The 25,310-nt window shown below is 44.3% G+C and overlaps 1 protein-coding gene, 1 long non-coding RNA gene and 1 other non-coding gene across 10 annotated transcripts; 1 reads left to right on the top strand and 2 right to left on the bottom strand.

The window, feature by feature from the left end:
- Positions 1–4,722: 4,722 nt before the first annotated feature.
- Positions 4,723–12,496, bottom strand: HMGN1 (high mobility group nucleosome binding domain 1). Of its 8 annotated transcripts, none has more exons than XM_063640594.1 (7): positions 11,898–12,496; positions 11,537–11,569; positions 11,413–11,442; positions 11,283–11,330; positions 10,235–10,280; positions 8,147–8,275; positions 4,723–5,571 (listed from the first exon to the last, which is right to left on the bottom strand). In XM_063640594.1, the coding sequence occupies exons 1-7, from the start codon at positions 12,479–12,481 to the stop codon at positions 5,524–5,526; spliced, it is 918 nt and encodes a 305-aa protein (XP_063496664.1). In that variant the 5' UTR covers positions 12,482–12,496; the 3' UTR covers positions 4,723–5,523. The 8 variants fall into 8 exon arrangements, 3 of the variants coding, with proteins under 3 accessions (XP_063496664.1, XP_055135697.1, XP_063496665.1); XR_010121185.1 differs by lacking the exon at positions 4,723–5,571 and adding an exon at positions 10,362–10,468 and having other exon boundaries at positions 8,243–8,275; positions 11,898–12,173; XR_010121184.1 differs by lacking the exon at positions 4,723–5,571 and adding an exon at positions 10,362–10,463 and having other exon boundaries at positions 8,243–8,275; positions 11,898–12,173.
- On the bottom strand, positions 8,352–8,458 carry LOC129483814 (small nucleolar RNA U13). Its single transcript, XR_008658303.1, has one exon. It is a non-coding gene; the product is annotated as a small nucleolar RNA U13 (small nucleolar RNA).
- LOC134736829 (uncharacterized) lies at positions 12,127–23,664 on the top strand. The gene is made up of 3 exons (XR_010121188.1): positions 12,127–12,190; positions 13,403–13,489; positions 23,539–23,664. It is a non-coding gene; the product is annotated as an uncharacterized lncRNA (long non-coding RNA).
- Positions 23,665–25,310: the final 1,646 nt, after the last annotated feature.

Here is a 25,310-nt window from a genome sequence, read left to right as displayed (position 1 = left end):
CTGAGGCAGGAGAATGGCGTGAACCCCGGGGGGCGGAGCCTGCAGTGAGCCGAGATCGCGCCACTGCACTCTAGCCTGGGTGAAAGAGCAAGACTCCATCTCAAAAAAAAAAAAAAAAAAAAGGAAAAACCCAAACATATGAAAAAAATTCACCCTAAAATAATTGCTTTTAGCTTCTGGGATTAAATGGTTTTTTTATTTGTTTTTTTGAGGCAGAGTCTTGCTCTTTTGCCCAGGCTGGAGTGCAGTGGCAGATCTTGGCTCACTGCAACCTCTGCCTCCTGGGTTCAAGTGATTCTCCAGTCTCAGCCTCCCGAGTAGCTGAGACTACAGGTGCCCACCACGGGCTAATTTTTGTATTTTAGTAGAGATGGGGTTTTGCCTTGTCGGCTCGGCTGGTCTCAAACTCCTGACCTCAAGCTCAAGTGATCTGCCCACCTCGGCCTCCCAAAATGCTGGGATTTCAGGCATGAGGCACCATGCAGGGCCCCTAAATGGTTTCTTACTTTATACTTTTTGAGGTTTTAAAAAATGTAATCCTAGCTTTCACAATCTTGAAATAAAAACAATTGTTACCAATTGATAAGCTGCTTCCCATCATCTTTTTAAACCTAATGTTTAGAAATTCTCAATTCTAATTCTAAAAATTACTTGGTGTTTCAACCAAGTATTTCTATTGCAAACTCATGGAACAAATGGGGATTGTTATAAGCAGAGACATCTTTAGGTCTATCTGTGTGGGTTAGCAGAGATTAGTTTTTCGTTTGACAATGCTTGTTTAAATGCGAAAAAGCCTAAATGTCTGACAAATATTCTTGAAATAAAATACTACACAGTGCTTACAAATGCTGTGTAAGTGTATTCATTGAAATGGGAGAAAGGTCACAGTATGATAAAGACTACAAAATAGGATGCACAATACCACTTTGTATAACCATGTAAGCATAGAATAGGATCTGAGAAAAATGCATCTTTAAATAGCTACTTAGTTGTTTAAGCGAATTATGGGTGATTTTAGCTTGTCTGCAGTTCCTGAGTTTTTTTTCCAATGAGTATTAATTGCTCCCCTATGATGACACACATTTCTCATCCCTGCATCTGTCCATCCCCCCAACCTCATCCCTAACCCCACAAGACTTTTATACACATTTCCCAAACTGCTACAACAGAACAGAACTTCCCCCTGGGGCCTCCATGATTACCATGAATCCAAGTACTAAGTACCAAGATCTGTGCCTTAAATCCTGATTAACCCACATTTGACGCACATCAAGCTCAATCTCTGAGAAACCAAAAGAATGCAGGGTTCTTGTTCACTAGTTTTTCTAATCAACCAATTGCTGTCTGATAAGAAGTTCTCTTCCTTATACTTTTTGATGTCTGATACTGGTACAGCCAGTCAACCATTCTCATCACTCAAAAGTACTGTCGACTCTGTTTAAAGGGCAAGATATTAACTTTCGGCCGGGCGCGGTGGCTCACGCCTGTAATCTCAGCACTTTGGGAGGCCGAGGCGGGTGAATCACCTGAGGTCGGGAGTTCAAGACCAGCCTGACCAACATGGAGAAACCCCCATCTCTACTAAAAACACAAAATTAGCCGGGGTAGTGGCGCACACCTATAATCCCAGCTACTCAGGAGGCTGAGGCAGGAGAATCGCTTGAACCCAGGAGGCGGAGGTTGCAGTGATCCAAGATCGCGCCATTGCACTCCAGCCTGGGCAACAAGAGCGAAACTCCGTTTCAAAAAAAAAAAAAAAAGAGAAGATATTAACTTTCTGTACTGATCCCAGAAAACATGCCTCAAAGTGGCTTTTGAGACAAGATCTTTGTACCCCAGGCTGCAGTGCCATGGCACAATCATAGCTCACTGCAGCCTTGAAATCCTGGGCTTGTGATCCTCCTTCTTCAGCCTCCTGAGTAGCTGGGACTACAGACGTGCACCACTACGCTTGGCTAATTGTGGAAATGTTTTGTAGAGACTGGGTCTCGCTGTTGCTCAGGCTGATTCTGAACTCAGGCTCAAGCAATCCTCCTACCTTGGCCTCCCAAAGCCACATCCAGCCCCCAAGGTGGCTTAGTTAAAACAAATTTTTTTTCCTTTGACAGTTGAAGTCGGTTTATCATAAAAATATGTGTCCTGGCCAGGCGTGGTGGCTCACGCCGGTAATCACAGCACTTTGGGAGGCTGAGGCGGGCGGATCACGAGGTCAGGAGTTCAAGACCAGCCTGGCCAACATGGTGAAACCCAGTCTCTAATAAAAATACAAAAAAATTAGCCGGGTGTGGTGGCTCACGCCTGTAATCTTAGCTACCCAGGAGGCTGAGGCAAGAGAATTGCTTGAACCTAGGCGGCAAAGATTGCAGTTAGCTGAGATCACACCACTGCACTCCAGCCTGGGCGACAGAGTGAGACTCCGTCTCAGAAACAACAACAACAACAAAAGGTGTTCCTTCCTGTGGGTAGGATTTAAAAAAAAAAAAAAAAACGAAGGGCAGCCTTAGGGCTAGCAAACACTCAAGTAATTGGTCAGATTTAACAAGGCAAGGCTTGCTCCAAAAAAACTGTTGAAAAGCCTAACGGAGTAGTTCAAGGTAGGATATTAAAGTACTTCTGTTATGCTTTTCGACAATGTTTTTGGTAATATTCTATAAGCCAAAACCCTTTACCTGTTTTATTTTGTAAGAAAAACTGGTGATTTCTTTAAATATGTCATTACAACGAGTATAGAACGATTAAGAAAATCTGTGATTTGAGGCCGGGCGCGGTGGCTCACGCTTGTAATCCCAGCACTTTGCGAGGCCGAGGCGGGCGGATCACGAGGTCAGGAAATCGAGACCACGGTGAAACCCTGTCTCTACTAAAAATACAAAAATTAGCCGGGCGTTGTGGCTGGCGCCTGTAGTCCCAGCTACTCGGGAGGCTGAGGTAGGAGAATGGCGTGAACCCGGGAGGCGGAGCTTGCAGTGAGCCGAGATCATGCCACTGCACTCCAGCCTGGGCGACAGAGCAAGGCTCCGTCTCAAAAAAAAAAAAAAAAAAGAAAGAAAAAAAAGAAAATCTGTGATTTGAAAACATCTATTACCACTGCCTGGGGTGGGAAGGTTGGGGATTACAACTAACTAAACACTGGCAGATGGATTCTATGGTTAAAAGGCTTATCAAAAACTCGTCTATTCTACCTATACTTCAGAATTAAAGGCAAATCTGTTCATCACTGTTTCAGGCCCCCATCGTGTAATGACCAACAGCGCTCAGGTGTTTCCTAGTCCTTCCCCAACCCCCAGGGGTATTAAAGCTTCTTTGCTGTCAGTTCATGCCACGTCACTATCCTCTGCATTTGCTTTTACTGTATCCTCACTATTCCCTATAAACTCTGCTCTGGCAGTCCGTGCAGAGATCTATGATCCCATAGGGCTTGTTTTTAAAGGATTCTTGCCTACTAATCAACCCACAGGAAAAACAACACACCAAGTGTACACACATTTGAATTCTGTTCCCAGGATCCCTATTTAGTGATAACCTCAGCAAGGTCTGTTCTCTGGCCGTTTTCACTGTTGCCAAGTCAACAGTTGCCCCACACCACCTCTAAAGACTATACTTAGAGGGCAAAATGAGAATAGAATGTTTATGAAAGCAAATCTGGAAAATACATACCATACTAGATTTAGTTGTAGCTTTTTTTGAGACAAGTTTCACTCGTCACCCAGGCTGGAATGCAATGGCGTGAACTCGGCTTACAGCAACCTCTACCTCCTGGGTTCAAGCAATTCTTCTGCCTCAGCCTCCGGAGTAGCTGGGATTACAGGTGCCCACCACCAAGACCAGCTAATTTTTTTTTTTAGTAGAGATGCGGTTTCACCATCTTGGCCAGGCTGGTCTCAAACACCTGACCCCAGGCGATCTACCCACCTTGGCCTCCCAAAGTGCTGTCATTACAGGTGTGAGCCACCACACCTGGCCTACTCTGTACTTTTTTTAACCTCATACGAAGAGTTAAGAATTATGTATTTGCTTTGATTCAAAGCATATTGGAGTTTTTCCCTTAAACCAATATAGTCAAGCAACTTCAAAGGACATAGCAGATATTGAAGCAGTTATGTCTCACATATCAACCAACAATGAACCACATAATGGTCCCCTATTATATACTGTACCTTCTGTTTAGATACACAAGTACTTACCATTCTATTACAACTCCCTATAGTATTTACATAACAACACGCTGTACAGGTCTGTTGCCTAGGAGCAATAGGTTAAACCATACAGCCTACATAGGTAATAGGCTATGCCACTGAGGTTTGTGTAAGCACTCTCTATGACGTTCACACAAGAAAACTGCCAATGTGTTTCTTAGACTGTATCCAGTCAGTGGTGACCCACGACCGTATTAAACAAAAATTAGAACATTTCACTTAAAAAAAAAAAACTTTGGAAGATCAGATACGGAATTTTTTTTTTCAGACAGGGTCTCGCTCTGTTGCCCAGGCTGGAGTGCAGTGGTGCGATCTGGACGCGCTGCAACTTCCACCTCCCAGGTTCAAGCGATTCTCCTGGCTCAGCCTCCCGAGTAGCTGGGATTACAGGCACCTGCCACCACACCCGGCTCATTTTTTTTTTTGCATTTTTAGTAGGGACAGGGTTTCACCATGTTGGCCAGGCTCAAATGTGGAAATTGTGTAAATAAAATTTAAACCAGAATTTAATCCATGTGCTTCAAAATATTTTCATAATTGAGATTTTATTGGTTGAGGATCAGTACAGACATTTCAATTTGTACACAAATCTTAACATACATAACGAAATTCTAAAAAGCCATGTATTGTAATTCTTTTTTAAAGTTATTCCAGTGACTTTCCAGCTTAAAATTTGGAAGCAAATTTTCCTTAAGAGGCTATCAAGTACCAGTATCTTCACATTGGTCAGCTGTTACATACGGCCCACCAGTTCACAACTCAATAGCACGTACACTACATATTCAAATTTGTAATCTTTCACAGCACAGTAACAAAGTTATTAGGAAAACAGGACTACCACAACCAAAGATGTTACAGAGTGCACACAATTCTGACAGGGAGAGCCATGATCAAAGAGTGGTTTTCTTTAGGAAACAATTCTACTAAAAAACAACATGGGAATAGAAGTAATTTAAAAATGTTCAAGACATTAAATGCAGGACTGACTCCATATTGCCATTTAATATGCTTTGTATTATAGGATATAAAAACTAACCCCCCATCTATGGAATGTTAAGCTGACATCCAAGACAGCCAGAGCCTCCCATAATTCAATATCCCACACTATTTTCTGGTTGTACCAAAAAATAAACAACCAGCAAATGATTTCACCTCTTAAAAAAAAGCATTTACACTTAAAAAATGGGATGAGGTGGGATTCCCTCCTTCTTAAAAATGTTTCTAGAGCTACTAAAAAACTTGCATTTACAAAATAGTTGATAAAAATATTCCTCTGGATTGTACAAGAAGGGAGACAGGGACCACTGATAAGACATGGTATATGGTATTAATCAGACTTGGCTTCTTTCTCTCCTGCTTCATCAGAGGCTGGACTCTGCAAAAGAAAGGAAATTGAGATCTTCAGCATTTAACACGTTGTCATTTTATATGCAACTACCAGGTCTTTAAAAGTCAATAACCTTTGTCATTTGTAAAGTAACCTACTCTTGTTAAAAAACTTTTGTTAACCACCCCCTCAGCCCAAATCAATACTTGCAGCACTTCCATGGTCATGTGCATGCATATACAGAGCAGAAAGAAAATGTGAGTTGCACCACATGTACATTCCAAGCTGAGGTCACTCTGTCTTCTTGTTTCAGCTCTAATGCCGTAAACAACTGTTTTTCCGGTCTACTTAGTGCCACATATTTTACATCTTTGTGCTTTTTACTGATGATTTTCCTGTTTAAAATGGCCCCCACGCATTTGTTCAAGTGCTAATGTTGCTAAATTCAAGAAGGCTGTGATGTGCCACACAGAGAACGTATGTGTTGGAGAGGTTTGTTCAGGCACGAATTACAGTGCTACTGGTATTGAGTTTGATGTGAATTTAACATACATTAAGGCATATCTAAACACAAATACACATGTAACAAAGTCACGTATTTTCAGTTGATGAAAATGTTGTGATCAGAGGTTTGTAGGAACCCAATCCTGTATTTCCCCTATGTAAAACAGTTTCATACTTGCGGCAGCCTTATATTAATAGAACACAGCTATAAACAAGGGAGAACCAACTGTAATTTGATAACATGTACTAGAAGGTCAAGTTCTTCCTTTAAAATCAGAACTAGATTAGCAATGTGATCTTATTATCACACAATATTTGATGTATGGTTAGAATTAAGTAGTACAGGCCAGGAGCGGTGGCTCATACCTGTAATACCAGCACTTTGAGAGGCTGAGGCGGGCGGATCACCTGAGGTCAGGAGTTTGAAACCAGCCTGGCTAACACAGCGAAACCCCGTTTCTACTAAAAATACAAAAAATTAGTTGGGCGCGGGGGTGCACGCCTGTAATCCCAGCTACTCGGGAGGCTGAGGCAGGATAATCTCTTGAACCCGGGAGGCGGAGGATGCAGTGAGCCAAGATCCCACCACTGCACTCCAGCTTGGGCAACAAGAGTGAAATTCCGTCTCAAAAAAAAAGGAATTAAGAAGTACAAGTTAAAAAAAAAACTGTGATTATAAATTTCTTAATTTAGGAATAAGTAGTTTATAACTTAAGAATTTGATAAATATCAAATATAAACATCAAATCTTTTTTTCTTTTTGAGACAGAGTCTTGCTCTATCGCCCAGGCTGGAGTACAGTGGCGCAATCTCGGCTCACTGCAAGCTCCGCCCCCCGGGTTCACGTCATTCTCCTGCCTCAGCCTCTCCCAGTAGCTGGGACTACAGGTGCCCGCCACCACGCCCGGCTAATTTTTTGTATTTTTTAGTAGAGACGGGATTTCACCGTGGTCTCGATCTCCTGACCTCGTGATCCGCCCGCCTCAGCCTCCCAAAGTGCTGGGATTACAAGCGTGAGCCACCGCACCCGGCCAAATTCTTAAGTGATATCAAAATTTAAATATCAAAATTTAAAAATCAATATACTAAATTACTTATCTTTTCCAGCTTAGCTAACATAACAAACATAAAATAAAACATAAAATAAAGGCCTGGCTTACTGAACCTTGCAGTTCAGTTATCTTTTAAGAAACAGCTTCCAGGCTAAAGGAGTGCAGTGGTGTTCACAACAAATCAATCAAAACCTGTTACAGACTTCTTTGTTCCTTCTCTACTCCCACTGCTTCATTAATAAAAAGACATCTTTTCCTCATAGCTTAAAACAAAGATTCAGCCTGGCTAACAGACACCGTCTCTAAGAATAAAGATTAATGACACTAGTCTTTTTATTTACTTGATCTATGTTATTATTTAGACCTTTAAGAAAAACACAAACAAAAACATTTTCATTAGAAATGAAAGTGGGAAAAAAATGCCAGGAAAAATGCAAGTAAGGGGAACAAATTTTCAAAAATGTATTTAAAAGCAACATCCAGAATATAAAAACAAAACAAAGATTGAAATATATCTGAAATTGGCCGGGCACGGTGGCTCAAGCCTGTAATCCCAGCACTTTGGGAGGCCGAGGCAGGCGGATCACGAGGTCAGGAGATCGAGACCATCCTGGCTAACACGGTGAAACCCCGTCTCTACTAAAAATACAAAAAATTAGCCCGGCGTGTTGGCGGGCGCCTGTAGTCCCAGCTACTTGGGAGGCTGAGGCAGGAGAATGGCGTGAACCCGGGAGGCGGAGCTTGCAGTGAGCCGAAATCGCGCCACTGCACTCCAGCCTGGGTGACAGAGCGAGACTCTGTCTCAAAAAAAAAAAAAAAAAAAAAAAAAAAAAGAAATATATCTGAAATTGAGCATATTAAAACTTCTTGCTCTTAAATAAGCCATTTACATATTTACTTTCCAATAAGATAAATCATAGAAAACCATTTGTCCATTCACTTTGGGATACTGTACAAAACTTTGTTCAATATTATAATGAATACTGTTATCTGCTACAAAGAACGTACAATTTAGTATCTATTGTTGAGTCAAAAGCAATCAAACACACACACACACACATTCTGACCTCCTCAGTTTTCGTTTCCCCGTTTTCTGCAGGTAAATCTTCTTTAGTTTCTTGGTTAGCCACTTCGGCCTGTTTTCCCTTTGCTCCCCTTTTCCCTTTTGTTTGCACTTTTTTGTCTGAAGATTTATCCTATGACAGAATAAGAATATATTTTAAGTACAAGCTTTACCCCTTATTTACATTTTGTTTTACTTTTTCCCCTTCATGGCAGACAAGTAATGTGCCCAATGGTGCTGACTTCATAGCAAGGTTTGAGAGAGGGCCATCTCACACATAAGCATGAAACCCCAATCTTCAAGCTTATGAAAGGATCTCATTTTGTATAGATTGTATCCATAATAGCTGTCATATTAATGTCTATCACACATCAGTTGATACACCTATTACATGAGACAACTTAAGGTCCACCCCAGTAATCAGGAAAACAACATATGCTAAGGAGATTTTAATAGTACTTGCATGTCAAGCCTCATTAGACATATGACAAATCCTAAAGCCCGAGCTGCATTTCACCACTGTCGCCATCATCCACTATTCTCTATAGTTCCACATGACAGGACAAATGAAGTCGAATACCGGAGGAGTCTCATTGACTGTATTCCCACCCATCCCCAAATTTGTTGTGAACTTGAACAATACTGTCCTCACAAGACCTTAACCCTCACATTAAGACCAATCACCTGAAAAAAAGCACCATGCCGTACGGTCAGGTTGACTATCCTGCTACAGTTAATCCCTTGATATCATATAATGAGGAACTAAAAGGATCAGTTTTGAATTTATCACTTTCATTTAGGTGTTTGAAGAATCTGAAAAGCACAGGTATTAATATGACCATACTAACTTGACACATTAAGTTCAAAATTTAAGCCATGTTATAAAGAAACATAAAAATACTTTTAGATACCATCCATCAATACTGAGAAGAAAGCTTAACATTTATTCCTTGTAAATATACAGCAGGAGCTAAATTAGTTTAGCCCCCAGCGGGTGGTATAAAAGACCCATAGGGATACTGACCAATCACTTGAGTTAAAGGGCCATAAAGACAAGCAAGTAGGGCTCACAACTTCAATGCTAACATGGGCGGAAAAATCACTGCAGGGAGTTCTGTACTAATAGGAGGATTCCACAGACAGCATAATGACTGTTAATACTTCAACATCCTTTGAGTAACAAATGATAAATATATTTGAGACAAAACCGCTACTACACACATTGCTATCACAAAGTTTCACAATCACTTCTGTATTTAAGAACTACTCTTTTGTAATCTGATTTCTAAAGATTTCTCATTAATTTCATAATCATTCCAATACAAAAAATACAAAACTGGGAAACAGTTAAAATAGAATACATAATACCTTGGACTTGAAATAATACCACGTGTAACCATTATCAGCTGAAAAGCTAGATAAAAAAAAAAAAATCCAGTTTCCCGAAGTATAATGTTTGGATCTTCAAAATACTTAGTTCTAGGGAAAGACACAAGTCAGAAGCACACACAGTGACAAGATATGCCTTGAAAACATGTCTACTGTGTAGTATGATAATCGATACACCAAGTGCTTACGTTCTGTTGAGACTTTAAAGTCTGATCAACCATGAAGTCAAAGGTGTATTACAGAAACCGATGTAAAAATGAACAAATCCCTTCTGCCCTTTTTCCTTTTGGGAAAGCTGATCTCATAGGCTCGTTCCTCAACAAACACTGACCTGAAGACTTACCTGTTGGCCTCTCAATTAGATCTGATGTCCCAAACCCACTGAGGGTAAAACTTGGAACTGTTTTCATTAAAAAATTCACTTTACAGTAGATCTCAAGATGGACAAAGATAAGGAAAGAAACAAGAAAAATGTAAAGAGGGAAACAGGCAGATATTTCAGCCAATTAGTTAAAAAAAAAACCACACACACACAGAATCAAAAAAGATAGGTAATAATATACTGCTCACACCAACATTTTTAACAAGGTCAGCTGATTTTTTAGGCCTTCAAGTTTCCGTGCTGTTCTAACTGTATACAGAGAATTACCACATGGTCTTCTGGTAATGAGAAATTGCAAGTTGAAAAATACTATTCTCATACCTTACGTGAAGCTTTATTTTTAAAACGATCACAAAAACAGAACTTTCTGTTAAAGAAAACATAGTTAATATTTTTACACTCAGCTCTGTACAAAATTTAAAGAAGAAAAAACATCTTTGTTTTATACCTTTATTTAACAAGGACAAATTTAGTAATTATCCAACAACTCCTCAATGTCAAGGAAATTAATCTTGCCTCTTCTGATGATTGTGCAGTGCTAAACTTCTACCTACACTTTTAGGAAAGAGGTGAAGGCGTTAACAAAAATTTTTTTTTGAGACTTCAAATAGCAAACTCTCACCTAAGTTTTGGATAAAAATTAATCACCCCGTGAAGAACATGTAGAGCTTTACAGGTGGTGGTTTCAATGCTATATCCAAACACAAAGTTTATATATGTTTTACACATGTTCTGCTTTTCCACCCTGAAAGTTATCAAACACACGTATACCCAAAGCCAACTTCATTCTACAGACCTGCAATTCGAATCATGCAATCACGAATTTGTTAGGGAGCAGCCAAAATCACGGTTTTGTATAACTGCTGATAAACACTTCTAGAGTAGTGACGGTGATTTTCTCAGAGATCACAACTTTTTACCTCCCCACCCCCACTCCGTAAAAAGGTTAAGGCTTCCCGAAGTTGGCTTGGAAACTATATATAAAAACTTACACGTTCCCTTTCTCCTGGCCTCAGTCCTAACTTGGCTCTTTTATTGTCAAAAAAGGAAGTACAAGCACGCAATTAAAAGCCAAGCACCAGCCACAATGTACGCAACGCAAAGAATAAATTTCCTTTGTAGACTTAATATTTAATATTTTTTGTCGTCCTAAGTCTCCTAACATCTGCAGCAGCATTAGTGTGATATAGTCCTATAAACCAGGATGAATATATCCATTACATTTTGCCTCGACCAGAAGAAAAATGATTTACCGTAATTATTAAAATATAAAGAAAGCTCAAATAGCTAATCAAAATAGAAAGTCCCGCATTAAGAAGCAGTGTAGCCTAAGGCCCCGCTGCATCCCAATGCGCGTTTCGAGGCCTACCTTCGCTGCTGCCTTTTTCGGCTTCGCTTCCACTTTTGCAGGAGGTTTCTGAAAAGCAAAAGTAGCACTGAGCGTCCTCACCCGGGATGACCCGCGGAAAACAAACGGTTACAGGGCTCGCTTTACTTACAGCTGACAACCGCGCCGATCTCCTCTTGGGCTTGGAGAAAGAAAAAGGAGAGTCAGCGAGAAGAGAAGGCAGGCCAGCGGCTCACGGGAAACCCACCACCCCCCGCAGAAGGCCCCGTACTCACCTCTTCCTTGGCAGCGCCTTCGGCGGAACTGACCTGCGGGGAGAAGGAGACGCACGAATAGAGATCGGCCGCAGTCCCAGGACCCGCGCACCCGCCCGGCCCCGAGAACAATGCCCGGCCGCGTGACGTCACGGCTTCCCGCCGCCCCGTTCGAATCGCCCCCTCAGCTCCCCCGGCCGCCAAACGTTCCAGAAAGCCCGCCCCCGCGGCCGCCGAGCGCCCGCCTGCCCGCCGGCCGGTATCCAAGCGCCTCCCGGGCCCGTCGCCACCGTGGGTGCAGCGGGGCCTGGGCCTCGCGGGGCCCGGCGGGGCGGCCGGCGGCGGCTCCAGGGGGCGTGTGCGGGCAGCGGCCGCCGCTCACCTTCCTCTTGGGCATCCTGGCGGCGGGGAAGGCGCGTGCCGGGTGCCTGCGGGCCGCGGCGCGCCAAGAGCCTTCGCGAAACTGGGCTGCCTGGCCGCTGCCACTCCTCCCGCCGCCCGAGCTGCTGAGACCCACAGCGGGGGCGGTGGGAGAACCGGATGGAACCGGATTGGGAGCCCGCCTCCTGCTCCCCCCGCGTCCCCGGCCGCGGGCTCCCCCTCCCCGCCGGCCGGGCCGCCCCCCGCCCCCGCCCCTGCCCATTGGCTACGGGGCTCAGCCCGCGCCCGGAATAGGTGAGGCGGGCCGTCACTCGACCCCGCGCCCCGCCCCCTCCCGGCCGCCCCCACCCCTTTCCGCCGTCTCGCAGGGCCCCAGACCCAGGCGAAGGGGGCGGGGTCCCAGTGGCGCTCCGGCCTCACGGTAGTTTGTTTGAAGCCGAGCTGCAAAGTGCGGTCTGCGCGCTGATTGGCGGACGCACGCCACGTGACCGCAGGTCCCCCACCCACAATTCTTCTGGATACCTGGGCGCCTTCAGGCCACTGGTATCTGGCCCCTCCCCTCCGGGGTGATTTGGGTTCGAACATTTATAGTTCGTATCTTAGACTGGGAAGGGAGAAGGATAAGGGATACAGGAAGTAGCAAATTTCTCCCGCCTCCGTCAGCAAGAAAGGCTATCCAGGGGCTCCAGCTTCGCAGGCCTGCGTGAAGCGGACCTTGGTGCGCAGGCGCTGGAGAAGGGCGTGGGAAGGAGAGCCGACGCGGGCTCGGCATGGGTCGGTGCGCAGGCGCGGGGCACTGGCTGCGCTTCCACTCGCGGAGGTCCGCACCTGGGGCTCCGATGCGAGGTTACGGCAGGCGGCCTTTCTGTGTAATTTCCTTCCTTCCTTCCTTTCTTTTATTTGAGACAGGGGCTCGTTGTGTCGTCCAGGCTGGAGTGCAGTGGTGCGATCACGGCTCATTGCAGCCTCGACCCCTTTGGCTCCAGCGATCCTCCCACCCCAGCCTCCCTAGTAGCTGGGACCACAGTGCACCATTTTGCCCGGCTAACTTTTGTATTTTTTGTAGAGAGGGGGTTTCACTATGTTGTTCAGCATGGTCTCCAACTCCTGGGCTCAAGCGATCCTCCCGCCTCGGCCTCCCAAAGTGCTGGAGATCCAAGCTGTGGAACTTTCTTCAGATTTCCCTGGAGGACTGCAGGTGCACGAGGGTCGTTTCTGGGCCCAGAGTAGGGCAACTCTCAGATTGCAGCTCCTGAGAGCCGTGCGCGACCGTCTCCAGCACTCGCGGACCCCCAGAGGGCTGTTTTATTTTCTCCATAGCATTGATTGAATATATATCCTTATACATTCCATATGTATCTCAGGAAGAATACACAAGGAAGTGGTACCAGCGGTTGCCTCTGGGGAAAACTGGGAAGACTGAGGGTAAAATTTCCCTTTTCTCGTGTGTAATGTTTTTTTCACTTTCCTATCTGCATGGATTACCTTAAAAAAATTCAACATCAGAGAGTACCCAAGTTTGTGGCACAAGCATGTACTGAGCACCTGCCCTGTGGCAGGCACCGTGAAGTCCCTGGGGTAGAGAGAATCCAGGTTTGTATCCCAAGCACTGGGTCTAGTAATTTAGTGGGGAGAGAAAGTACTCAATTGGCCTAGTAAAGAAAGGGGAAGCCATCGGCACGGGGATCAGCATATTTCAAGGCATGCTGACTTACTAGAGTGTGGCAGCCCACCAAGACCTTTAAAGTGGCAGGGATGGAGAGATGAAAAATGGACGTAAAGATCAGGGAAAACAGGCAGAAAAAAAGAAGAGAAAGCCCATCATGAAGTTCGATCATTATCCAAAGATTGAGGGATACTGCAAGGTCTTAAGCAAGGGAACTCTGATTTTGGACTTACCTCATAAAGATCTTTCTCCCATAAGAACCGAAGATGCGCTAGGCCAGAGGTGACAACTGATGGTCCACAGATGTTTTCTTTGGCCTAGTTTTTTTAAGTTGCCAACACAAACAAATGGAGCAGCCAGAACTCAAATGAAAAACTATTTGGCAGTATCTTTTTTTTTTTTTTTCTAAAGAAACAAGGTCTCACTTTGTTGCCCAGGCTGAAGTGCAGTGCTGTTCACAGATGTGATTTCACTACTCATCAGCATGGGAGTTTTCTGACCTGAGCCGGTTCACCCCTTCATAGGCAAACTTGTCGGTCTTTTGCTCCCTGGAAAGTCACCATAATGATGCCAACGACCTGATCAGCATAACACACTATAGCCCAGAACTGGATTCAAGCAATCCTCCTGCCTCAGGTTTCCAAGTAGTTGGGACTACAGGCATGTGCCACCATGTCCAGTTGGCAGTATGTTTTAAACCTAAACAGACACTTTCAGGATTCAGTCATTCCACTCCTAGAAAGGTACACAACAAAAATGCTTATATATTTTCACCAGAAGACATTAAATAGAATATTTATAGCTGAACAATTTGTTGTAAGCCCAAACAGAGAGCAACCTAAATGCCAGTCAACAGAAAAATAGATGAATAAATGGAAGACCGTCAGCAATGAAAATGACCCACATGCAACTATATACAACAATGTGGATAAATTTCATTAGCATAATGTTGAGAGAAAGATACCAGATCCAAAAGTGTGTATACTGTGTGATTTTATTCATATAATGTACAAAAGCAGGCAAAACGAATCCAGTGTGTTAGAAGTCAGGATAGTGCTTCCTGGTTGGGGTTGAGGTGGGGAGCTAGCGACTGGAGGAGAGAGCAATGGAAAAATTTGAGGGGCTGGCTATTCATGCTTGGTTTCTTGATCTGGATGTTGGTTGCACTGTGTTCACTTCATGAATACTAATTGAGCTTTTCACCTATGTATACATTTCTGGATATATATAAGTTTTTTGGGGGTTTTTTTTTTTTTTTTTGAGATGGAATTTCGCTCTGTCACCCCGGCTGGAGTGCAGTGGTGCAGTGTCAGCTCACTGCAAGCTCCGCCTCCTGGGTTTACACCATTCTCCTGCCTCAGCCTCTCAAGTAGCTGGGACTACAGGTGCCTGCCACCATGCCCAGCTAATTTTTTGTATTTTTAGTAGAAACAGGGTTTCACCATGTTAGCCAGGATGGTCTCGATCTGCTGACCTCGTGATCTGCCCACCTCAGCCTCCCAAAGTGCTGGGATTACAGGCGTGAGCCATCACGCCTGTCCTATGGTAAGGTATTTTTTCAACATGTCAGAGTCAGAAATTTTCACTTACAAATTTAGCTCTTCCACTTCTCTTGGCATCCTTTGTGCATGCATTCCACAGACTGCATTTGACCTTGTATCTTGTAAGGAAATATTCTTTCTCCAGTTGCCAAGGTTCCAGACTTGCTGATTTCACTCCCTTGTGTTTCCTACTGGGCTTCTGGAGGAATTTTAGTTTGTGATGCCCGCGTATAAGTGTAGGTAATATATAGATATCACGTTTTACATTTTCTTTTTTTTTTTTGAGACGGAGTCTCGCTCTGTCGCCCAGGCTGGAGTGCAGTGGCGCCCTCTCGGCTCACTGCAAGCTCCGCCTCCCGGGTTCACGCCATTCTCCTGCCTCAGCCTCTCCGAGTAGCTGGGACTACAGGCGCCCGCCACTACGCCCGGCTAATTTTTTTGTATTTTTAGTAGAGACGGGGTTTCACCGTGGTCTCGATCTCCTGACCTCGTGATCCGCCCGCCTCGGCCTCCCAAAGTGCTGGGATTACAAGCGTGAGCCACCGCGCCCGGCTACATTTTCATTTAGTTTTGGAAGATGTGTTTCTGTGATTCAAAATTCCAAAGATTCCATCCTGGGCAACAACACAAGACCCCGTCTCTACAAAATTAAAAAAAAAAAAATTAGCTGGGTGTGTGGCACACACCTGCAGTTCCAGTTACTCAAAACGCTGCAGTGGAAAGATCACTTGAGCCCAGGAGGTCGAGGCTGCAGTGAGCTATGATTGTGCAGTCCACTGCAGTCCAGCCTGGGTGACGGAGTGAAACCCTGTCTTAAAGGAAAAAAAAATTCCAAAGGAACAAAAAAATTTCCAGAGAAGTCTGCCTTCTGCTTCTGTTCCCCCTGGCTATCTACTTCTAAGAAGAAACCAATGTTGCTGCTTCTTAGGTATCCCTCTTGAGATATTTTATAGAAGCAAATTAATATATGTTCTTTTCTTCCTCCTTTATTTTTACACTGTTTGGTACCCATGCTTTTTCACTTAACAATAGAGATTGTTTTTTATCAGTCCTTTACAAATTCTTCTTTTTATTACTGCATTGTATTCCACCATATAGATGGAACAAACATTGTTAAAAATTGTGACAAAGTACATATAACATTTATCACCTCAAACATTTTCAGTGAAAAGAAGAATGAAAATGAGTGAGGAAAGTTTATGAAACTTATGGAACACCTCAATGCAGCCAATATATGCATTATGGGAATCCAAGGAGTACAGAAAGAGAAAGGGATGGAAAACTTGAGGAAATAACGACAGAAAAATTCCCAAATCTGGAGAGGAAAACAAACATCCATCCCCATGAAGCCTATAATACTGAAAATACTTGAGCATAATGAGGTTCTTGAGACACATAATCAATTTGTCAAAAGTCAAACATAAAGGATCTTGGGCTGAGCACAGTGGTTTATGCCTGTAATCCCAGCACTTTTGGAGGCTGAGGTGGGTGGATCATTTGAAGCCACGAGTTCAAGACCAGCCTGGCCAAAATGGTGAAACCCTGTCTCTACTAAAAATACAAAAATTAGCTGGGTGTGGTGGTGCATGCCTGTAATCCCAGCTACTCAGGAGGCTGAGGCACAAGAATCGCTTGAACCTAGGAGGCGAAGGTTGCAGTGAGCTGAGATTGTGCCACTGCACTCCAGCCTGGGCAACAGAATGAGACTCTGTCTCAAAAAAAAAAAAAAAAAATCTTGAAAGCAACATGAGGAAAGTGACTCATCACTTACAAGAGAGCCACTGTAAACTGTAAGCAAATTTTTCAGCAGAAATCTTGCAGGCCAGGAGAAAGTGGGATTCAAAGTGCTGAAAGAACTAAGTATTCTTAGTGCCAAGAAAGAATACTATACTTGGCAAAGCTGTCAGAAATCAAGGAGAGATAGACTTCCCAGACAAACAAAAGCTGAAGGAATTCATCACCACTAGACCTGCTTTAGAAGAAATGCTAAATGGAGTTGTTCAAGTTCAAATGAAAGGATGCTAATTAGCAACATGAAAACATGTGAAGGTATAAAACGCATGGGTAAAGGTAAGTATATGATCAGATTCAGAATATTCATACTGTAATGGTGGCATATAAATTTTAATTCTAGCAGCCATAAAAAATGATGAGTTCATGTCCTTTGTAGGGACATGGATGAAACTGGAAATCATCATTCTCAGTAAACTATCGCAAGGACAAAAAACCAAACACCGCATGTTCTCACTCATAGGTGGGAATTGAACAATGAGAATACATGGACACAGGAAGGGGAACATCACACTCGGGGGACTGTTGTGGGGTGGGGGGAGGGGGGAGGGATAGCATTAAGAGATATACCTAATGCTAAATGACTAGTTAATGGGTGCAGCACACCAACATGGCACACGTATACATATGTAACAAACCTGCACATTGTGCACATGTACCCTAAAACTTAAAGTATAATAATAATAAAATAATAAATAAATAAATTTTAATTCTAGTATAAAAATTAAGACAAAAGTATTAATAATTATATAACTATAAAAATTTGTTAGTGATTACACAATGTAAAAGATATTCATTGTGATATCAATAAAATAAATGTGAGAGGGAAGAAGTAAAAGTGTAGAGCTTTTTTTTTTTTTTTTTGAGACGGAGTCTCGCTCTGTCTCCCAGGCTGGAGTGCAGTGGCGTGATCTTGGCTCACTGTAAGCTCTGCCTCCCTGGTTCACGCCATTCTCCTGCCTCAGCCTCCTGAGTACCTGGGACTACTGGCACCCACCACCACGCCTGGCTAATTTTTTTTGTATTTTTTTAGTAGAGACAGGGTTTCACCATGTTAGCCAGGATGGTCTTGATCTTCTGACCTCGTGATCCACCCGCCTTGGCCTCCCAAAGTGCTGGGATTACAGGCATGAGCACTGCGCCCAGCCAGAACTTTTATATGCAATTGAAAATATCAGCTTTGACTGTTATAGGTGTAAGATGTTTTATGTAAGCCTCATGGTAATCACAAAGCAAAAGCTGGTAGTAGATACACAAAAGACAAAGAGAAAGTAATCAAAGCATGCCACCACAAAAATCATGATATCAAAAGGAAGTAGTAAGAGAAGAAACAAAGGTGGCCAGGTGTGGTGGCTCACGCCTGTAATCCCAGCACTTTGGGAGGCTGAGGCTGACAGATGACTGGAGGTCAGGAGTTCAAGACTAGGCTGGCCAATACAGTGAAGCACCGTCTCTACTAAAAATACAAAAATTAGCCAGGCATGGTGGCACATGCCTATGATCCCAGCTACTCAGGAGGCTGAGGCAGGAGAATCACTTTAACCTAGGAGGCAGAGTTTGCAGTGAGCCGAGATCGTGCCACTACACTCCAGCCTGGGTGACAGAGCGAGACTGCATCTCGAAAGAAAGAAAAAAACAAGGCCGGGCGTGGTGGCTCACGCTTGTAATCCCAGCATTTTGGGAGGCCGAGGCGGGCGGATCACGAGATCAGGAGATCGAGACCACGGTGAAACTCCGTCTCTACTAAAAATACAAAAAATTAGCTGGGCGTGGTGGCGGGCGCCTGTAGTCCCAGCTACTCCGAGAGGCTGAGGCAGGAGAATGACGTGAACCCGGGAGGCGGAGCTTGCAGTGAGCCGAGATTGCACCACTGCACTCCAGGCTGGGTGACAGAGCGAGACTCTGTCTCAAAAAAAAAGAAAACAAACAAACAAACAAAAACAAAGGAACTACCAAACAGAAAACAACAAACAAGATGGTAGTGGTAAATCCTTCTATATCACTAATTACTTTAAGTGAAAATTGATTAATTTCTCCAATCAAAAGACATAGAGTGAGCCAGGAATAGTGGTGTGTGCCTGTAATCTCAGCTGTCAGCTGCTTAGAAGGCTGAGGCAGGAGAATCCCTTGAGGCCAGGAGTTTGGGGCTGTAGTACTCTGTAAGTGTTCCTGAGAATAGCCACTACACTTTAGCCTGGGCAACATAGACTTAATCTCCAAACAACAAAGACATAGAATGACTGAATGAATCAAAATTTAAAGACAGACACAGGCTGAAAGTGAAGGGATGGAAAAAGATACTCCATGCAAATGGTAATCAAAAGAGAGCAGGAGTGGTTATACCATCAGAAATAATATACTTTAAGTCAAGATGTCACAAGAGACAAAAAAGATCATTGTAGGATGAAAGGGGTCAAATCATCAAGAGAATATAAGAATTGTAAATATGTATGCACCCTACATTAGAACACCTAAATATATCAAACAAATATTAATGGAATTGAAGGATGAAATAGACAACAATACAATAATAGTAGGAAATTTGAATACTTCACTTTTAACAATGGATAGATAATCTAGACAAAAAGTAAAAACAGTGGACTTGAACAACCACTATAACCAATAGAGCAGACATACACAGAACATTCCATCTAACAGCAGCAGAATATACATCTTCTCAAATGCACATGTAACTTTTCCTAGGATAGATCATATATTGGGCCGCAAAACAAAACTTTCCTTTTATAAAGTTTTAACAAATTTAAGAAAATTGAAATTATTATTATTATTTTTTGAGACGGAGTCTTGCTCTGCTGCCCATGCTGGAGTGCAGTGGCACAATCTCGGCTCACTGCAATCTCTGCCTCCTGAGTTCAAGTGATTCTCCTGTCTCAGCCTTCTGAGGAGCTGAGATTACGGGCATGTACCACCATGCCTGGCTAATTTTTGTATTTTTTAGTAGAGACATGGTTTCACCATGTTGTCCAGGCTGGTCTCCAACTCCTGACCTCAAGTGATCTGCCCGCTTAGGCCTCTGAAAGTGCTGAGATTACAGGCATACGCCACCGCACCCAGCTCTGAAGATTGAAATTATATAAAATATCTTTTTTGTCACCACAATACTATGAAACTGGAAATCAATAATAGGAGGAAAATTGGAAAACTCACAAATATGTGGAAGTTAAATAGCACACTTCTGAACAACCAATAGATCAAAGAAGAAATCAAATAAGAAAAAAAATCTTGAGACATTAAAATGGAAACACAACATACCAAAACTTATGAGATGCAGTAAAAGCTGTTCAAAGAGGGACATTTATTGCACTAAATGCCTACATTAAGAAAAAAAGAGGTCAGGTGGGGTGGCTCACGCCTGTAATCCCAGCACTTTGGGAGCCCGAGGTGGGCACATCACGAGGTCAGGATATCGAGATCGTCCTGGCTAGCACGGTGAAACCCTAACTCTACTAAAAATACAAAAAATTAGTCGGGCGTGGTGGCGGGTGCCTACATATAGTCCCAGCTACTTGGGAGGCTGAGGCAGGAGACTGGCATGACCCCGGGAGGTAGAGCTTGCAGTAAGCCGAGATTGCACCACTGCACTCCAGCCTGGGCGACAGAGCGAGACTCCGTACCGGAAAAAAAAAAAGAAAGAAAGAAAGAAAGAAAAAAAGAACACTAAGCCAGCCATAAATTGGTCACATTATTCTCTCCTGCTCACAAATGAAGCCTGGTTTTCCAAATATGGAAAGGAAGGGCCCCTTGCTTCTCTCTCATATGGCTCAGGTTTTGTGGCTTCAGAGGATAATCACTCCCTCTAAGGGGCAGCCATTTAATATTCAAGACATGAGTGAAACCCCCCCAAAACCTACTCAAATATTAAAGTGCACTTGTTCTGCCTGACTCTTGAAATTACATGAACAAGCTAAAGGTTTCCCTGTCTCGTGTGAGCTATAAAAGCAGAGGCAATGGTACAGACATGTGTATCTGACATGGCCTGAGGGGCGATCCCTTCTTAAGCCTGCAGGAGGAAGCTGCCGTAAGTTTGATTAGATGTTGCCCTACGTCTGTGGTTTGGAGTGTTGGCCAGGATAATAACTAAAAGCAGAAAAAAATGTCGTCTAAATGCTACTTTTACATTTTTCTTTTTTTGTTTTTGAGACTTACTCTATCACTCAGGCTGAAATGCAGTGGTATGATCATAGCTCACTGTAATTTCAAACTCCTGAGCTCAAGAGATCCTCCTACGTTGGCCTCCCAAAGCCCTGGGATTACAGGCATGAGTTTTCGGGCCAGCCAAGGTCTTTATTATCACAGGAATTTGCATCATCTTCTTGTTGCTTTTATTGGTCATATTTGCACGCTGCAAAATGCTTTTTCCATGGCACTCTACTATGTGGTCAGCTCACCACCCTGAACTATGTGTGAAGTACCATAAATTTAGGTTTGATCCAAAAAGGACTTTCTCATTATCAAAATGTGTCTGTTATGTTGCCTGGGCCAGCGAAGTTATTCTTTCCATTAATAGCTCTAAATGGAACGAGAAGTCTTAGACTTGTAGGTTAGTCTATTTTACTTGTGTGTTTATTTTGAATACTTTCAAAATGTTTGGTGAAACTTAATTTGGAACATTCCAGGGCACTCTCTCATCTCTGAGCCAACCTATAAAGAAAAGAGAAGAATTGTCTTTTCAGTGTATCACTTGTGGGGCTGTAGGGGAGGCAAGGAGATCACAGGTTGCATTTTTCTTTGGAAATTTTCTAACACAGACCTATTAATCAGTCTAGCCTATTTTTCCATGGGAATGAGATGAAAAGAATGAAGTAGGCCGGGCGCGGTGGCTCACGCTTGTAATCCCAGCACGTTGGGAGGCCGAGGCGGGCAGATCACGAGGTCAGGAGATCGAGACCATCCTGGCTAACACGGTGAAACCCCGTCTCTACTAAAAATACAAAAAATTAGCCGGGCATGGTGGCGGACGCCTGCAGTCCCAGCTACTCGGGAGGCTGAGGCAGGAGAATGGCGCAAACTGGGGAGGCGGAGCTTGCAGTGAGCCAAGATCACGCCACTGCACTCCAGCCTGGGCGACAGAGTGAGACTCCGTCTCAAAAAAAAAAAAAAAAAAGAAAAGAATGAAGTATATGAAATCCCTTATTGCCGGGCGCGGTGGCTCACGCCTGTAATCCCAGCACTTTGGGAGGCCGAGGCGGGCGGATCACGACGTCAGGAGGTTGAGACCATCCTGGCTAACACGGTGAAACCCCGTCTCTACTAAAAATACAAAAAAATTAGCCGGGCAAGGTGGCGGGCGCCTATAGTCCCAGCTACTCGGGAGGCTGAGGCAGGAGAATGGCGTGAACCCCGGGGGGCGGAGCCTGCAGTGAGCCGAGATCGCGCCACTGCACTCCAGCCTGGGTGAAACAGCGAGACTCCTTCTCAAAAAAAAAAAAAAAAAAAAAAAAAAAAAAAAAAAAAAATCCCTTATTAACCCTTGCATGCTCAATCTCCACATTAGATCAGGGCCTTCTGTATTTAATAGCATTCCATACTACTTTTTTGTTTTGTTTTTGAGATGGAGTCTTGCTGTGCCACCTAGGCTGGGGTGCAGTGGTGCAATCTCAGCTCACTGCAACCTCTGCCTCCTGGGTTCAAGCGATTCTCCTGCCTCAGCCTCCCGAGCAGCTGGGAGGCACATGCCACTGTGCCCAGCTAATTTTTGTATTTTTTTTGTTTTTGTTTTTGTTTTTGTTTCTCATTATAATAATGATTCTAGCACTATTTTCCCCAAATACGTGCTTCTCCAGATGGTTTTCCTTCTTTTGCCTGAATTCACTACTATCTGATTGGCTTGCATAACCACTAAGTGAATTAGCATGCAGAGCAATAGGTCTAGAACTTGCCTATTGATTCCGAATTTCATTTTTAATCTTCCCTATATTGTAAGTAAACAGTCTTTTTTTTTTTTTTTTTTGAGACTGAGTCGCGCTCTATCACCAGGCTGGAGTGCAATGGTGCCATCTGGGCTCACTGCAAACTCCACATCCCAGGTTCAAGCGATTCTCCTGCCTCAGCCTCCCACGTAGCTGGGATTACAGGTGTGTGCCACCATGCCCAGCTATTTTTTGTATTTTTAGTAGAGACGGGTTTCACCATGTTGGCCAGGCTCGTCTCGAACTCCCAACCTCAGGTGATCCACCCACCTCGGCCTCCCAAAGTGCTGGGATTATAGGCGTGAGCCATCGCCCCCTGCCAGCACCTATTTTTAGGTCATCATTTCTGTTGGGGTTTAAGAGTTGAATACCCATATCACATTGACCAGGAATTGATTGATTGACTGACTGATTGTAGAGATGAAGTCTTGATATGTTGCTCGGTGTGGTTTTGAACTCCTGGGTTCAAAACCCTCTTAAACTCTTGGGATTACAGGCGTGAGCTACCGTGCCCAGCCTTGACCAGGAATTTAAAATCCACTTATATTCATGATTTATATTGATTTCTGGCTGAAGCCAACACTCTTCACTGGATTTATTCAACTCACAGATTTCAATGTTTGGTTACCATCTTGTCCACTTTAAGGTGCATTTTATGTGCAATAAAAGGTGTTCAGACATTTTAAAAACATTCTCTATTTGAAATTTTTTGAGGGACTCCTGAGCCTCTGACATATATCCCAATTACCCTATTCTCAGGTCAGCCTGAGGTGGGGCATGTGCCTGGATTCATCTAACAGTGATTGACTGGAAGCAACTGATGTTATTTCTCCAGTGGTGCTTGGAAGCTTATGGTTTTCCTCTGGCAACCAACACCATGTTCATTAATAAACCAATAATAGGCTTCTTCTCTGTGGAGTTTCTCTTGCTGCCATCTTCGTTCATTTTCACAAATGATTATGGTATTTACAGTAAGCAGAATACTGTCCCCCCATCATGTCCACGACCTAATCCCCAGCACATGTGAATGTTACTTTTTGTGGCAAATGGACTTTGCAGATGTAATTAACAATTTTAAATGGAGAGATTATTTTGGTTTAGCCACATGGATCCAATGTAATCACAAAGATTCTTCTAGAGTGAAAGAGGGAAGCAGGAGAGCCAGAGAAGATGTGACAATGGAAGCAGGAGTCAGAGAACTGTGCCTGCTGGATTTGACAAGGAAGAGGGATGCAAGACCAGGAAAGCCGGCAGCCTCTAGAAGCTGGAAAAAGCAAAGAAATGGATTATCCCATGGAGCCACCAGAAGGAACTCAGCCTTGCTTTTATTTTTAGCCCAATAAGACTCATTTCAGGTATCTTTCTCCCAGAACTGTGAGATAATAAAGTTAAGCCACTAAGTTCATGGTAATATTGAGAGGTGACGGTGTGCTGGCAGTCTTCACAGCCCTCGCTTGCTCTGGGCGCCTCCTCTGCCTGGGCTCCCACTTTGGTGGCACTTGAGGAGCCCTTCAGCCCACCACTGCACTGTGGGAGCCCCATTCTGGGCTGGCCAAGGCGGGAGCTGGCTCCCTCAGCTTGCAGGTAGGTGTGGAGGGAGAGGCGCGAGTGGGAACCGGGGCTGCGAGCGGCGCTTGTGGGCCAGCTGGAGTTCCAGGTGGGTGTGGGCTTGGTGGGCCCCTTACTCGGAGCAGCCGGCCGGCCCTGCCGGCCCCAGGCAACGAGGGGCTTGGCACCCGGTCCAGCGGCTGCGGAGGGTGTGCTGGGTCCCCCAGCAGTGCCGACCCAGCAGCACTGCGCTCGATTTCTTACCGGGCCTTGGCTGCCTTCCTGTGGGGCAGGGCTCGGGACCTGCAGCCCGCCATGCCAGAGCCTCCCACCCCCTCCAGGGGGTCCTGTGCGGCCAAGCCTCCCCGGCGAACGCTGCCCCCTGCTCCAAGGCGCCCAGTCCCATCGACGACCCAACGGCTGAGGAGTACAGCCCCGGTGCGGGATCCACTGGGTGAAGCCAGCTGGGCTCCTGAGTCTGGTGGAGATGTGGAGAACCTTTATGTCTAGCTCAGGGACTGTAAATACACCAATCAGCACCCTGTGTCTAGCTCAGGGTCTGTGAATGCACCAATCGACAGTCTGTATCTAGCTGCTCTGGTGGGGCCTTGGAGAACCTTTATGTCTAGCTCAAGGATTGTAAATACACCAATCGGCACTTTGTATCTAGCTCAAGGTTTGCAAACACACCAATCAGCACCCTGTGTCTAGCTCAGGGTTTGTGAATGCACCAATGGACACTCTGTATCTAGCTGCTCTGGTGGGGCCTTGGAGAACCTTTGTGTGTCTAGCTCAGGGATGGTAAACGCACTAATCAGCGCCCTGTCAGAACAGACCACTCGGCTCTACCAATCAGCAGGACGTGGGTGGGGCCAGGTAAGAGAATAAAAGCAGGCTGCCTGAGGCAGCAGCGACAACCAGCTTGGGTCCGCTTGCAC

The sequence above is a fragment of the Symphalangus syndactylus genome, chromosome 5 (genome assembly GCF_028878055.3).
Source record: "Symphalangus syndactylus isolate Jambi chromosome 5, NHGRI_mSymSyn1-v2.1_pri, whole genome shotgun sequence".
Lineage (NCBI taxonomy): Eukaryota > Metazoa > Chordata > Mammalia > Primates > Hylobatidae > Symphalangus > Symphalangus syndactylus.
Note: the sequence above shows the minus strand (reverse complement) of the source record. Positions and strands in the feature narration are given on the sequence as shown.